The 15,050-nt window shown below is 33.2% G+C and overlaps 3 protein-coding genes across 5 annotated transcripts in view; 1 reads left to right on the forward strand and 2 right to left on the reverse strand.

Moving 5' to 3' along the window:
- The window catches only part of LOC126733623 (uncharacterized), a 43,326-nt gene extending 39,128 nt beyond the window's left edge, over positions 1–4,198 (reverse strand). Inside the window, exon 1 of one of the 2 annotated variants that reach the window (XM_050437010.1) lies at positions 3,993–4,198. The gene's annotated coding sequence lies outside the window, so the exon portion shown is untranslated. The remainder of the gene's footprint in view (positions 1–3,992) is intronic. The other variant, XM_050437012.1, reaches the window with a different exon arrangement.
- LOC126733628 (peptidoglycan-recognition protein LB-like) overlaps positions 1–15,050 on the forward strand; it is a 51,126-nt gene that overhangs the window by 19,209 nt on the left and 16,867 nt on the right. The window contains exon 1 of one of the 2 annotated variants that reach the window (XM_050437020.1): positions 3,638–3,769. The exons of the other annotated variant lie outside the window; for it this stretch is intronic. Within the exon in view, the coding sequence (XP_050292977.1) occupies positions 3,760–3,769 (10 nt within the window). The 5' untranslated portion in view covers positions 3,638–3,759. Of the gene's footprint in view, positions 1–3,637; positions 3,770–15,050 lie in introns of those variants that run through there. 2 annotated transcript variants of the gene reach the window in all.
- The window catches only part of LOC126733622 (zinc finger matrin-type protein 2), a 66,987-nt gene continuing 60,515 nt past the window's right edge, over positions 8,579–15,050 (reverse strand). Inside the window, exons 2-3 of the mRNA XM_050437008.1 lie at positions 10,374–10,587; positions 8,579–10,319 (exon numbers count right to left, since the gene is read on the reverse strand). Of these exons, the coding sequence (XP_050292965.1) occupies positions 9,013–10,319; positions 10,374–10,587 (1,521 nt within the window). The 3' untranslated portion in view covers positions 8,579–9,012. The remainder of the gene's footprint in view (positions 10,320–10,373; positions 10,588–15,050) is intronic.

The following is a 15,050-nucleotide window of genomic DNA, read 5'->3' on the forward strand; positions in this document are numbered from 1 at the left end:
ATCCTGAAAGATACGGGCCGAGATCTGGCATTTTTCGACCACTGTGAATATTGCGGAGGCCGAGAATTAAAATCATTGTAGACTTAAGTCATTTCGGTTCTCGGCCTAAACGCAATTCTAAAAGTTTTGATCCTAACTTTTTTTTCAGTGGCTAGATCGAAGAAAAAAAGAACCACTAATACCAAGGTTATTCGACCCAATCCATCGAAGGTTCGAAGGAAACTGTTTAAGTACAGTGAAGAGAATTTGAAAAATGCACTTTTTGAAATTAGAGAAAACAAAATGCCAATAAGGGAGGCAAGTCAAACATTTGGTGTTCCCAGGGCGACCGTCCAAGATAGGATAAAAGGGAGAGTACCAGACGTCCTGCGAAAACCCGGACCACCTCCTCTATCTCTAGTTGACGGTGAAGAAAAAATTAAAAATTGGATTGTTAATCTAGTAAAATGCGGTTTCCCTATTACGAAGCAGATGCTTTTTGATACAGTGTCAAAAATTAACGCTGATAACAAACAAACGTGGTACTCAAATTTCTTAAAAAGAAATCCCGAGATATCCCTCAGAGAAGCTGAGGGAATAAATAAAGCCAGAGCTGCAGTTACAGAACAATCCGTAAGAAAATGGTTTCATGACCTCAAGTAGTATTTAGAGAGTAATAATTTGTCTTACATAATGAATGGTCCAAGGAGGATTTTCAATGGTGATGAGTCGGGATTCGCACTGTGTCCATCCAGTGGGAAAGTTTTGGGTCCTAAATGTTTTCGTAATTTGCTGACTGTTAAACAAGGCAACGAAAAAGAAAACATTACTGTATTAATAACTTTCAACGCTAATGGAAATTTTGCCCCCCCCCCACTTGTTCTATTCCCATATGTAAGACCACCTAGGTCTGTCATTGGCAATATGCCCAGTGGATGGGTTTTGGGAAAGTCTGAAAAAGGGTGGATGACATCGAATGTCTTTTTTGAATTTTTATGTAACGATTTTAACAATTGATTAATTAAAGAAGAAATTCCAAAGCCTGTAATTCTATTTGTGGATGGGCATAAATCCCACCTTAATATGGCAATAAGTACATGGTGTGACGCAAACCAAATTATTCTATATGCTCTACCTCCCAACACTACGCACATGCTCCAGCCGGCTGATGTTATCGTGTTTAAGCCAATGAAATCGGAGTGGAAAAAAACTGTTCATAATTGGCAAAGAAAACCAGAAAATCTGAACTGCTCTGTAACCAAAATTAATTTTTGTAGCCTGTTTAACGAGATACTCTCTGAACCAGAGAGATTCGAAACTTCAGTAAAAAATGGTTTCAGAAAATCGGGAATATTTCCATTAAATCCCGATGCCGTAGATTACAGCAAATGTGTGGCTGATAAAGCAGTAGCGATAAATAAAAGTAAAAGAAAATCAATCGATAGTATAACGAAGCGTGACATAACTTCTTGCAAAATAGTTATTAATAAAATAAAAGACAATTTAACATCCTACGGTATAAATGTGGACGTAGTGTTAATCGGAATTAACTTACTTGAACCACAATGTTCTTCAACCTCGAAAAAAGATAACCAAAATAAGAGTAATAAATCAGAAGCCAGTTTAGAACTACTAATAGATGTAAGTAAGGGTGTAGTTAACATTGATGACAAAAATCAATCAGATATTATTATTCAAAACAACGACCTTGATACTGACAAATTAATATTTGATCTCAACTCAGATCTCAATATTCCTGATAAAAACACACACTTTTCTGAAAACGTGGAGATAATTCACATGGATACTGAATTTTCCGAAAATCAGCAGGTAAATTTTTCATCTTTTGTTGATAATAATTTGAATATTGACGGCGTAAAAATTCAAAATATTATGACCAGCTTCTTTCTAAATAATGGTAAAGATGATCAAGATGATGATCTTCCACTGATTGATATTTCTGAAATTTTAGCGGTTCCTACACGCGGTACAACATTTAATGATGATATTTTTGAAACTGAAGTAGGAAATGTCCCAAACGTCGTATGTGGTAATGAAAATAATACTAATAATCTTGACATAGTCAAAAAAGGTAGTCCAAAGATTAAAGAAAAACGGTGCCACGAGGAAAAAGACAAAAGAATACTGTCGGAGAGAAATATCAACGAAAATAAAGGTGAAAACAAGAGGAAAAATTTCAAAAGAAGATGGGAAGAACCAGAAAAACGAAAAAACTGCGGTTCAAGGTACTGAAAACATTGATAGAATGCATGGTGCATTTTCCGAACATCTAGTATATCCTGAACCAGTTAAACGTAGCGAAAATACAAACCGACCGAAAAATGAAAGAGCACCAAGTGCAATTAGCAGTGACAAATGGAGGGAATATTAAAAAAAAAAGATCAGGAAAAAGAATTTAAAAAGGCTGAAATTGAAAAAAGAAAAAAAGAAAGAAGGAGAATAAAGGAAAGGAAGGAAGAAATAAAAATTGAGAAAAACAATAAAAAACAAAATTAGAAAAAACCGGATTTAGCAGAAACAAAAACCAAAGAAAAGATACCATGTGATATGTGTAAAGAAACTCTTAATAGTGACACGGAAGAAGAAGATCATAAAAACATTCGTTGTGACTATTGCGCAAAATGGTTTCACAAAAAATGTACGGAATTCTATAATGTTCCCTATAATGTTGCTGCAGACAAAGAATACAAGTGTGATGAATGTGATGACGCTTAATAATGCACGTGCAATGAAGTATTTAGGTTTTAAGTTTTCCGTATATTTATTATAAGTTTATCTATAACGTACTATATTACTTTGCATTTTAATGTGAATAATTTATACTAGAGTATCCTGTTTTGTTGAGACTGATTAGTTTTAATATAATTGCTCATTTTACCTTCAATATTTAAGAATAAGTTGTTTTGTTTGTTTTTAGTTAAAAAGGAATTATTTATCTAAAAAGTTTTTTATTTAAATTAAACTGTTTATTTTTAATAAAACTTGTTTAAAAGTAAAATTTTACACTGATTTTCTTTAATTTAAAGATAGGTAAGTATTTATTAACAAAAACTTTTTTAAAAATGTGTAACCCTACGTAGAAAAATCTAGAATATTATTTAAATAAAATAGCTTTTGGTGTAGCCGAGAACCGACACAAAAATGGCCGAGAACTGTGAAGGAGGGCCAAGAAACAGTGAAATGGCACTTTTTTTAGTTTTATCTGGCTTTACGCTAAATCTTCGAAAAAAAAACTTACACAAATTTCTTAATTTTTAAAAACACTTTGACTAACATTTTGCATTGGGTAAAATTAAAATTCAAAGCCTCCGTCTATGTTTAATTCGGTTACAAAGTCAAAATATCCGTTAAAAGGCCGAGAACCAGTGAACTGACCCTAGTAGTAGGTAGAAAGGACCCTAGTAGATTGGTTTTATTAGAAATAAAATATATCAAAGGCAGACAAACTAATGAAAATCACAACGTGTAAAACAAAGAAGGCCATATTAAAACGCTTTTCTAAGGTGGCTATTGTTCCAGATACGCCATTTTGAAATGTCATTTTCACGTCATAAAATCAAGAGAATTCGCCACTTTTAAACTCCAGCGAATGCATATCAAATGAAATAGTTAATGAAGTTTTATACCACGATGGTAGGTTGAACGGGTAAAACGAGTCGTCATGGGTCTGAAGTCGAACTCACCAGTTGCCATTTATATTCTCAAGGTCAGATAGAAGATGCGATAAGTGTGGCGGGAAGAACATAAATAAAGTACGTTATGTCAAAAGGTACGATTGCGATTACTCATATATTATCTTAAACATACCTAAATATTAGTATATACCATATAACATTCTGAAATGTAATTAAGTATTGTACTTATGTACATACATAAGATACTAACATAACATGTACAACATAAATAATTAGATGCCATAACCTAAAAACTCTATTGTAATAACAAACTATGGTTCCTTTCTTTTTCTAATAAATACAGATAGATGCACTTACCGAATGTGAAAATATGTACAAATTGAAGAAAATCTCTCTCATTAACACAGAAAATCTATAAAATGTACTCTTTTGACCTAAGTAGCACAATAAGACTGCAGGGCTCCGGTTCAGACCAAGAAGAGGGATGTGCAAAATTTGACGTGCCGGCTCACTTTTACACTACAGCAGCAGCTGATTTTAGAGTGGCGTATGGTGGGTTGCCTAACTATGAAACTTATTAGTATGAATATTTTTGACCAAAGTCTACCTGCATGAGAAAGTGTATGGTGGGATTAGGTGGGATTGACCCATGGTACAATGTATTCTTTGTAACATTGGGTTGACCCTAATAAAGTGTCTGACAAGATGGTTTGTGGAAACTTCAATTTCATAAAAGGGTTTTGGTCAGGCCCGTTCCTGGCAGGTATGCAGCGAATGCACTGCACGCAGGCGGCAAAAGTTAGGGGCGCATCGCACGTCTGTCATAAACAAAGTCCATTTTTTATTATAATTTTCGTAAAAGCAGGAGACTTATATTATGTAGAATACTACTATTATCTATATATTCGAACTCAAAAGAAAAACAAAATCAATGTTTATAAGTTTAAGGGGACATTGATTATTGCAAGCTGCAAGAACGGGAAAAAATGAATATTATCAAAAGCAACCGCCTCGGTTTTAAGTCGATAGCGGCACCTTTGGGGTCCGGCTTTGTTTATTGTTTTTTTTGGGCGCCTGTATTATTTCTTTTTTAAAAGCCCATAAATAAAATCACAGATTTAACTAGCTACGCTAGCTAGAGCGTAGCTAGTTAAATCTGTGATAATAGGTCCCAAAATTCGATTACTGTAAAGACCCACCCAAACATTGAAAGAATTATGCCAAGACACTTCGCGGTTTTGTTTCGGATTTTCGACTGAATAAAAATGTTCATTATTCCGATTAAATAGCCCGGTGGTCGAAAAGTTACATTCATCTGTCCAAATTATTTTGTTTAAAAAGTCTTCATCATCTTGCAGTTTTTCGTTCAACCAATTGCAAAACTGAACCTTCTATCGGTATCTCCATGCCTAAGTTCTTGACTGATATGAAGTTTATAGGGGCGATAGCGATTTTTTCTCAATACTCTGTGGATACGGGTACTTGGCATATTCAATTCACGGGAAAATTGTCTGGTTGAACCTTGCGGATTTTGGGTAACCTTTAACGAAAGCTATCTGATAAAAAGTTATTGTGAAAGTATATCGTTGTAAAACTTACAGCATTAATAATCGCCTGCTCGGTTTCAGGATGCACTCGAGTCCCATACATATTTCGAGGTTTAGTGAAACTTCCATAGAGGCTAAGGTTCCTGTCCAAAGCTCCGAAATACGTATAATTAGGTTGGGGGCGCTCTGGATATTGCTCCAGATATTGTTGGCAGGAGCGTTGCGAATTTCTATTCAAAGAATATATAGTAAATTTGGACCATATCACGTTGTTCGCTACTGGAGAATACCATTTTTGATTTCACAAAATATCGAAAAAGCCAAATGTCAAACAGATATAAACAATTAATGACAGATGGTCGTCCATTTTTTTCTAATTCAAAGCCATCTTTGCTAATAAGAATTTTCAAGTTATTCAGCCGGAGACTTAGACATCAGGCCTGCAGAAAAATTTGTGAAAATATAATATAATATAACATATTAGCAATATTTTTACCATGTTATTGATTGAAAAACAACATCAAGACAATTTTTATTTCAAACAACAGGACAGTATTAACTTTTTTTTAATAAAAGTAAATTTTTGACATCAAAATATTGGAAAATTAAACTATGTGATATGTCATTTCTCTAAGAATAAAAAGGGGAATTAAAATGAGTAAAAAAAATTCCAGGGCCGTATTTAAAAAAATAAAGTTGATAATGGTTGCCAAAAGACGAAACGTCGCATTTTAAATTTGACGACGCCATCTGGTAGAGGAGAAAAAGTGACAATAATAAAGTGTCAATTATTTTAAAATATGTTTTCAAACAACCTCACAAAAAAATAAAAACGATATTCCAAAATTTCGGTATTTTCCGAATAACTTCGTACGTAGTCGGAATTTTTTAAATTTTAAAACGGCATTTTGTTAAGCATAAGAATACGCAACTTTGCCCCAATTTAACCGACCCTGTATCTCTTACCGTTTCCGAAATCCCAATGATGTGACTCGAATTTGAAACACCCTGTACACATAAAATTTTGGCAGTCAAAAGTGTGCACCCCCTCAGTTTACCCCTTAACATTAGTTTTACGCCTTTTCTAAGATAAAGAGTAAATAGACCGCCTAAAATAACGGGGGTATTCCAAATTTCGTTAAATTTGATGCAAAACTGTAGACACAGTTTTAAAAAATCGATTTTTTTTACACTTCTTGCGATGGCTGTAGCTTGAAGGGGGTGCATTTTAGGACCTATGTTTATAGGAAAAAAAGTCTTATTTTGACCTCAGGAATACGCTCTTAAAATATATGTAGTGAATTTGGAAACACCCTGTATATATTCTAATAGAAATGAAACGAATAAATAGCACAAGCATTCTATACCAAAATATAAAGGCTTGAAATAATAACTAAAAAATCAAATGTTTGATATCTAATGTTCTAAATAGATCAACTTTTTCAATTCCATCTTATTTATTACATTTAATAAAATCTGTTATTGAAAAACTAAAAAAAACCTTTTTACTTGTTATAAATAAGAGTATTGTTTTACTGCATACACTCATCCCAACTAGGCTAGTAATTTGAGCAACAAGTTGCTCAAATTACTAGACAACAAAAGCATTAAAAGGCGACAAACTGGCTTTCAAACCAAATTTACAACACAGAAAAATTCCCAACCAAATTGTTTGCTCGTTATCTCTTTTTACTTTATATCTCCGAAAAAAGAACAAGTCGCAACAAGAGGTGAAAATCACAGCTTGATGAGTAATACTCTGTAAGAATTCGCTACAGAATGTTCATAAAATGCGAAAGCCCTCTTGGATTGTCGTAATTCCGATTTAGAAGAGGTTTTGGCACGAAAGAGTTACTGATCGCCACCCAAATGTTGATCCGGAACTGTTACGATCAGAAAAAAGGTGTGGTAATGTATTTCATAAATTACGTGCATTGGATAGAATGCAACATCAAAAACTCCTTCAAATGCTGAAGCGACTTCACACAATTTAAAAAAGCATATGATGTATTGAAAACTTGTATTGGAATTAATCATTTGCAGATAAATTTGACAACGAAATTATAAAGACACAGAAAATCCTTAGAGATGTAAGACAGGGATGCCGGATGTGTCCTGTCCCCAGTTGTGTTTAACATTTAGTCTGAAAACATCTTCCAAGATGCTCTCGAATGATCACGATTACGCATCCAATAAATGGCATATGGATTAACAAGGTAATACTCGTATGAATGACCTGCAAAGGCTCCTAGACATAGTTGAAATGCACGACCGACTTATGGGAATTAACATCCATATTAAGAAAACAAAATTCCTAATAACCACCCGTAAATTAGAGTCCAAGAATGCGAGACTCTCATACCATTGATGTGATAGTGAGTAAAAAAGTTTAACTATCTGGGGACTTGGTTATTTAGAGACTGGTCTTCACGCAGAAATCGTTCATTTTCATTCTTAAGACGAAGAACTCAAATACCGAAGAGAAAAAGCGAGAATCTAATTGATGAAATTCAAAAACATCTTTACAAACTCTGACTGTAACCTCAATCATCACCGTTATATGGTAAGGCTGGATATTGAAGGCTAGCATAAAGAATAGGCTGAAACTATTTGAACTGTAGAACTATCGAATCTTGAAAATCTAATGGACATTATAAACACTAACGAGAAAATATTGAGGATTATAGGAAGAAAATGCGAATTGAGAGACAAATGGTCAGAAGTAATCGAAGATACCACCGGAAGAAGTGCTAACTAAAGAATTAGTTTCCTAAAATATCAATGAGAGTATTTTACTATTGTACCTTAACTACTTATATTTAAGTGCATCAAAATTCTTTTCTTGTGAGTAATTATATCATTAACGAAGTTTTCTGAGGATATTTTCAAAAACGTTTGTGGTCATTAAATGCTTAAACAATTATAATAACTATAGACTTATAACCAAGGATGCTTGGTAATGAATTTAACTGTTATTAAAAATTATACATGTCTATGTGAGCTATAATGACAGGAAACCTATAGTACTACTCATTGAAAAAAAATGGAAAATCCGAGAGCGAAAACCAACTATTATTCATAGATAACAATGCAAAAGTAAATATTTTATGATTAAATGATGAGCGTTTATTTCAGATAAGAAATAAACAATGTAAAAGTAAATATCTTATTTCATTAAGAAAATAATACAAAGACCGCTTACGTTGTAACCACGGTAATTGAATTTATTCAGGACATTTTACCAACTAGACATATGATAAACTTTGGCAAATGAATATAATTATCACTCCTAAAAATTCCACTCACCAATGTGTGACACTGGGATCATCTCCTATCTAGCTGGCAGCACCAAGGTCTTAAGATCTAATTGTCTTATATTGTAGATAAGAAAATAAAAACAATTAAATAATGTTTTATTTCATAAGAAAATACAATAAAATAAACAAAAACTACGCTTTCTGAACGGAAATGTAGATACAGAGTATTTTACAAAGTCTGACCGACGACAACTGGGTTCATGTTTAATATTTCTTTGTTAAATAAATATGGACGATCCTTTCTTACCTTAAACTCTTTTTAAAATAACTGCTTATGATGGTCATATTTAAACAATAATATTCTAAATCATTAAAATCTTGATGCAAAAGGGTCATTTGATTGGATCTGCTCGACTTCTACATAAATCTGTTACTTTCATCCCCAACCGAAGGGATTACTTTAAGAAAAAAATAAACAATATACTCTGTCAAAAGTTGGTCATAGTTACTAAAACTGACTCTATATTCTACATCCGTGCAATTATAACGAATTCAATTACATCAAATCAATTCTTAAAAAATCCTTGTCCGCGTCCTGGGCCTTATAGGCCCTTGTCTTCTCTGAATCTCCAAAATTTCTTTCTGTAACCTCTCCTCCTCCCGACGAACTCTTTCCAATTCTTCATCGATCTCTTTTAGCTTATTATGCTCCTCATGCTTCTTTTTCAGTTTGTTCAGCTTTAGTTCTGCTTCCCGCATCTTTGTTTTTTGCGCGTGTTTCTTCGCTTCCTCTTGCCTTAACTCCACTAACTCCTGGTTGTACTGCTCAATTTTCGCAAGCATTTCCTCACGTTCTCGCAGAACCTCCATTTGTTTCTTTTTATTTTTCTCTAAATTTTCTTGGACTTGCTTGTTAACTGTATCTAAAACTTGTTTTAACAGTTTCTTACGTGCAAGCTCTTCTTTCTTCCACATCTCTAGTTGCTTGTCATATATGGCTTTGGCTTCCGAGTCAAAGATGAAATCGAGGTGCTTTTGCCTATGCTTCTCGAGCTCTTGCTGATCCTTTACAATGTCTAGGAACTCTTTAAGGCCCTGTTTGATTTCGTTTCTTTTTTTGGTGTCTGCTATGAGGTCTTCCATCTCTAGTCGTTTCATTCGTAGAATAAGCTCTTGGTCTTCTTTTAGGGCTTCTTGCACATCGATAGCTCGTTGCTTCAGCTTCATTTTGTGCTGCTTAATGTTAAAGAGGGCGATTTCTTTAGCTTGTCGTTTTTTCTCTTCTTCTTTGGCCAAGCATTCGAGTTCTGTCAGTTGTCTCTTGTGTTTTTCTTCTTGTATTTCTTGCTTTTTTAGTTGGTCGCTAAGTTTTTGTTTGCTTTTTAGTTCTTCTACTTGTTTGTCTAGATATTCTTTAAGTTTCACTTCTTTTTCAGCATTCTCTTTTCTGATTTGTTCTTCTTTTAGGCGCTCTTCTTGTATGCGGGCCTCTTGTTCTTTAATGATTTTTTGGCATTCTTGTTCTTCGTTTTCCTTTTGCATTCGTTTCTCGATTTGCTGATCCAGCCAAGAGAGTTTGAGGTCTTTAAACCTATACTTGCTCTCAAATTGTCTTACTATAGGGTTGTTGATTCTCCACTGGTGGTACAGCTTAAGCTCTGCCTCCCTTTTGCGCTTTTCTTCCTCTTTTTTCTTTAGTTCTATATTCACGTCCTTAAGTACTTCTGTTGGGACGGGTCTAGGCGATTGTTCTTTGATAGCAAGACTCTTTTTCACCATCATTTCGATTTGATAGCTGTTCTGCTCTTGCTCAAGCAACTTTTTTAAGTTCTCTCGTCGTTTTATTAGCAATTCTTCCTTGTCTCTCTTGAGCCGCATATCTAAAATAATTTATGGTTAACAAGATTGTGCGCAGCTGCCACTCAGTGCGTTACCTGCAAGCATTTTATTGTTTTCTTCATAATAGCGAGGTGATGTCCACTCGTCAATTCTGTGGTTAATATTGTCCCACCTCTTATAGTAACTTTCTGCGCCTGTCCACATCTGTTGGTGCCGAAACTCACGTTCGCGCTTGCGTATCATCTGATTTTCCACTTTGACCCTGTGGCGTCCTCGTTCTTTAGGTGGATCATCGCTCATCATTAACATCTGAAATTTTTTTTATATTGCATAACTAAATAATGTTTCGGATCCGGCTTGTTTGTAATATTCGGTCGGTTCAAGGTAATAAACTATTATCGGAACTTGCCAAAAAGTGTTAAATTTAGAAACGGTTATTTCCTGAGAGTATAAACGAATGAGGTTCGACTGGTTTTTTTTAGTGAAAGTTGAAATAACAACAAATTTCCGTCCGAATAACTTATTGTTATCGCATAATTGATTGGGATGAAATTTCTATTTTTTTTTTAAATTAATGACTCGTCAAAAATGATCAAATCCCGAGGGGAATTACTGCGGGTCGGTACTTTACAGATTGTTGGGACAGATTTTTTCTGTTCAGTGGGTCAAGTGCGATCATAAAACAATTATTAAGAAAATGGTTTTTTTTCTTAAGGGTTCTTTATTATTAAGCTCAAAAAATTTCAGATTTCGACTCTTTCACTATTTTGTGAAGACCTAGAAGCTTTTATACTCTATATCTGACATCTATATGTTTCGTAGGCAAGAGGCTTATTCGGGCAGTAGAAAGGGTCTATTGAAGGTTTTAACACAATTTTTTTTTGGACGAATCATATTTTGTACTAAAGAATTTAAAAAAAACTTTTACTAAATGCCATCACTTTAAAAATTTGCGCAATGTGGAATATCTCCAATATGTCCAATTTTCTACCGGGATATTTGGCAGTGTTACCATACTTGACAACATTTTATAAGGTTTAGGTAAAAGTCGGAAGTAATAACAAAGTCAAATATATATTCTGGTTCTTACTTAGAATTTCTTGTAAGTAGATTTCCTATTGTTCAATGATCATATTATTAATATAAAAATATTGACCCAATTACTCAATTTTAACACTAACACAGCTCTATTTGTTTATATTATTTTTTTAATTAAAAAGTATCGATCCTGCATTTGATATGTAAAGTTTAAAAGTGGAAGGGCAGGGGTGTTTTCAACCCAATCCCCAACATGAATCCTTCATGTACCAGAATAATATCTAAGGAATGAAACTTAAGAAAATATCTGGCACGCTGTAGATATTAGTTTGATTCTCCTGAATCGGTTATGTCGACAGCTTGACAGTTAATTATTAAACATACCAAAAATATCTAAGACGCGCCTCTCATTCGAGGAATTCTATCATAAAAATATTTTTCCACAATATATCATATTTTTTTTGTTAATAATAACTTATTTAAAATACTCAAAATACTCTACGATAGCCCAGGACTATTAGACGAAAAGAAGACCAACCAATCTGCTGACAAATTTCCATTTCATCTGACTTCATTTTTTACCAGAGCTTCTTTTCGATATTAGAAAACATTCCTCAAAAGTCCCAATGAATCCAAGTGGAGCTTTTTTTATGGGGAGTCACAAAAAATACTTTTTTACCAATATCGTCGAAACTATCCATATCTCGATCTATTACCATTTTTGTTCAATATAAAATTCTCCACAAGAAAAATCCTATGCATTTTTTTCGTAGAGGTCTTTTTTAAAACATATTTAATTTTCCCCAGTCAGCTCCACAACCTTTCGTACGTTTACAAGATATTATGTTTAATAAAACATCAGGATCAGGTGGCAATAGTGTTTGTATTGGCTGTAAATAATAAAGCATGGTTTATCTCCTATCCAATGGATTCAAATACTTAACCCATTTCTGCACTTAATAATAAATACGACATAAATGAGCTGCACTCGATGTTAGTGGTAGCATTGAAAGCTTAACAGGTTTATCGTATCTTATGAATTTCACGATGCAATATTATTCAGCAATCTATTACTAATAACGCTTTGATACCGCTTATGAAAGTATTATCTGAAGACCTTCCTCATACCAAGAGCTGTCAATACAATCAATAAATTTACATCATTTATACTACAATTATACTCCGATTTTCATTCGTCAACTCAACTGCAGTATTGATAATGAGAAGATCAGCATAATCATCTTCTTGCACGTCATTTCAATATAATCATCTCATTATAATTTCTGTGCATGTACCGGTTTTTACTGATCATCGTTGCTGTTTTATTGCTTTCATGTTGTTACGTTGATAGTTATGGTCATCGAAAACAACGTAACGTTCAAACCAAAATAGTTTTGTAAATAATTGACATATTCGTATAGCTAATCTTCAATTTTTGTACGTTGAAGTAACAACGGTGGATCTATAGCGATTTTCATATCATGAACTTTAATAGAAGAAGTAACACTTAATAGTGGAAGGTGCATACGTTTAAGCTTTATATTTGAGAATTTTTGACCCATTACTGTCTTTATGAAAGTTACACCGATGTCAAAAGCATTATAACAATTTATTTTATCATCACCAATAATTCCACTCGAAATGGAATAATGTGATTAATTTCTGGCAATGGATCACGAGAAGAAAAAAAACAGCCAAATAGTTTTTTGACATCATCATTGCCATGGCCTACATGTGCATCTGCTGTATTTTAACGGACGTTACGTAATTTCTCTATACCCTCACTTTTCATAGATATATACCAGTTTTTTTTTGTGAACTTTGACCCCCCATAAGCTTTGGTAAAAAATTCAGTCAGATGGGAATTTTTCAGTAAAGAAAGTCTAAAAATCATGAACTAGAATATTCTTTCTTCACCCACCTCTTTGACCAATTAGTATTATTTTCGATCATCTTCAATGCCATTGCTAACTGTCAACAATGCCACAAAAGTCATTTATGATTTAATTTCATAAAACCTGCAATGTTTGTCCTACGCAACTTTTTGTAAAAAAATTAAAAATATTATGGACTTAATGCCTTCGCCATTTTGTGCCGATTTTATGTAATCTGGCAAATCCTCCAATATTCCGGAAAATTAAGAAATAGTCCATACTTGCAGTGCTCAAGCCCTGGTGTGTATGACTTGTGCTAATTTTAAACATTTTATCCTCTGATGATGGGCACTGCTGTGTTCGAAACACGTTGGTAATTTTAAGCTATATGTAGAATAAACGAGCGGAGGGAGTGAGTTTTTCAGTTTAGCTTATTCTGAAAAATATTAAATATTTCAAAACACATGATTAAAAACAGAATATTTTTTCCAATGCTGAGCAGAGTATTCGTAATATATGATTATCTTCGGATCAATTCTAACCATTTTCGATCAATAAGTAATATTTCGTAGAGTCGTATCACCTATGAAATTTAACGAAATGTGTCAATGCCATTGCTTATTGTCACTAATGTCATACTTATCGTGTCTGTCAGCTGACAATGCCAATAAACATTTAAAACCCTGAAACTATTTTAGAAGTTGTCAAATTTGAGGAAAAATGATGTATTCAGTCATGAGATATTTCAATATATGCCATATCCCACGGTAGAGCCAATTATAGAATGTTTTAGGCCCAATATTCTTAAAACAACTGAAAGAATTTGAGATTCAGGTTGAGATTAAGGAGCATTCTGCACAGCAGAATCCCTAGTTCAATTTTTTTGGCTTTTTCGCCATTTTGCGGGGATTTTATCACGAAAATGTATTAAGCAAAAAACAATATTCTGATCCAACACGAATCACAACATTATCCAAGGATTTTTTTATTTTAATATAATAGATTTAAAGTAAGCTTCTTAAATCAAAAAATTAAAAATTTATTCGGGGAATATTCTACCAATAAAAAACTCCATAAAATCTCGAATATCTTTTTGGTTAATAATTTGATAAAATTCTAGGGTAAATGATTTAAAATTCTCTACGAATATTCTTTTTTCATCGGCTTCTTTGAATAATAAGTATTATTTCCGATCAGTTTTGAAATTTCACGTAAAACGCTTATTGTCAATAATGTCGTAATTATTGTCGTGCCTGTCAACTGTCAACGTTAATAAACATTTTAAACTCTGAAACTATTTTAAAAACTGTCAAATTGCGAGGAAGATGTTATTTCAATATATGCCAGATCCACACATTCAATTTATTAAGGAATATTCTGAACAGAATCTCTTGTTCATTGTTTTTTGTTTTGGCTCTTTCGCCATTTAGTGATTATTTTATCAGGAAAATGTATTAATATTCGTGGATAAAGCTTCATACTAGATAAAACATTCAGCATGTTAGAAACAGCTAAATAGTGATTAAAAAGTATCCAAATCTAAAAAGTAATAAAAAAAGAATTATGTAACAAAATTATCACCAGAAACAAAATTAAAAATTGAAAAGAAAAAAAGAAATTAACTAAGATCAAAAACTTGCACATCTGGTTTATTATACTCAGTAATGATCAAAATACTCGGAAGACCATAAAATTATTTATTCTAAAGGAATGAATCAATAGATCTCTTGAAGCAAATCAAAGTTTGTGCAGATTTTATATTAATTGGGACATGGTTAAAAATCTTAATACTTAAAGAAATAAGAGAGTTCCCAGTCAATTCACTCTGCGGAATTGAAATTGAAAGATTGAGGTTTTGTC

The sequence above is a fragment of the Anthonomus grandis genome, chromosome 2 (assembly GCF_022605725.1).
Source record: "Anthonomus grandis grandis chromosome 2, icAntGran1.3, whole genome shotgun sequence".
Classification (NCBI taxonomy): domain Eukaryota; kingdom Metazoa; phylum Arthropoda; class Insecta; order Coleoptera; family Curculionidae; genus Anthonomus; species Anthonomus grandis.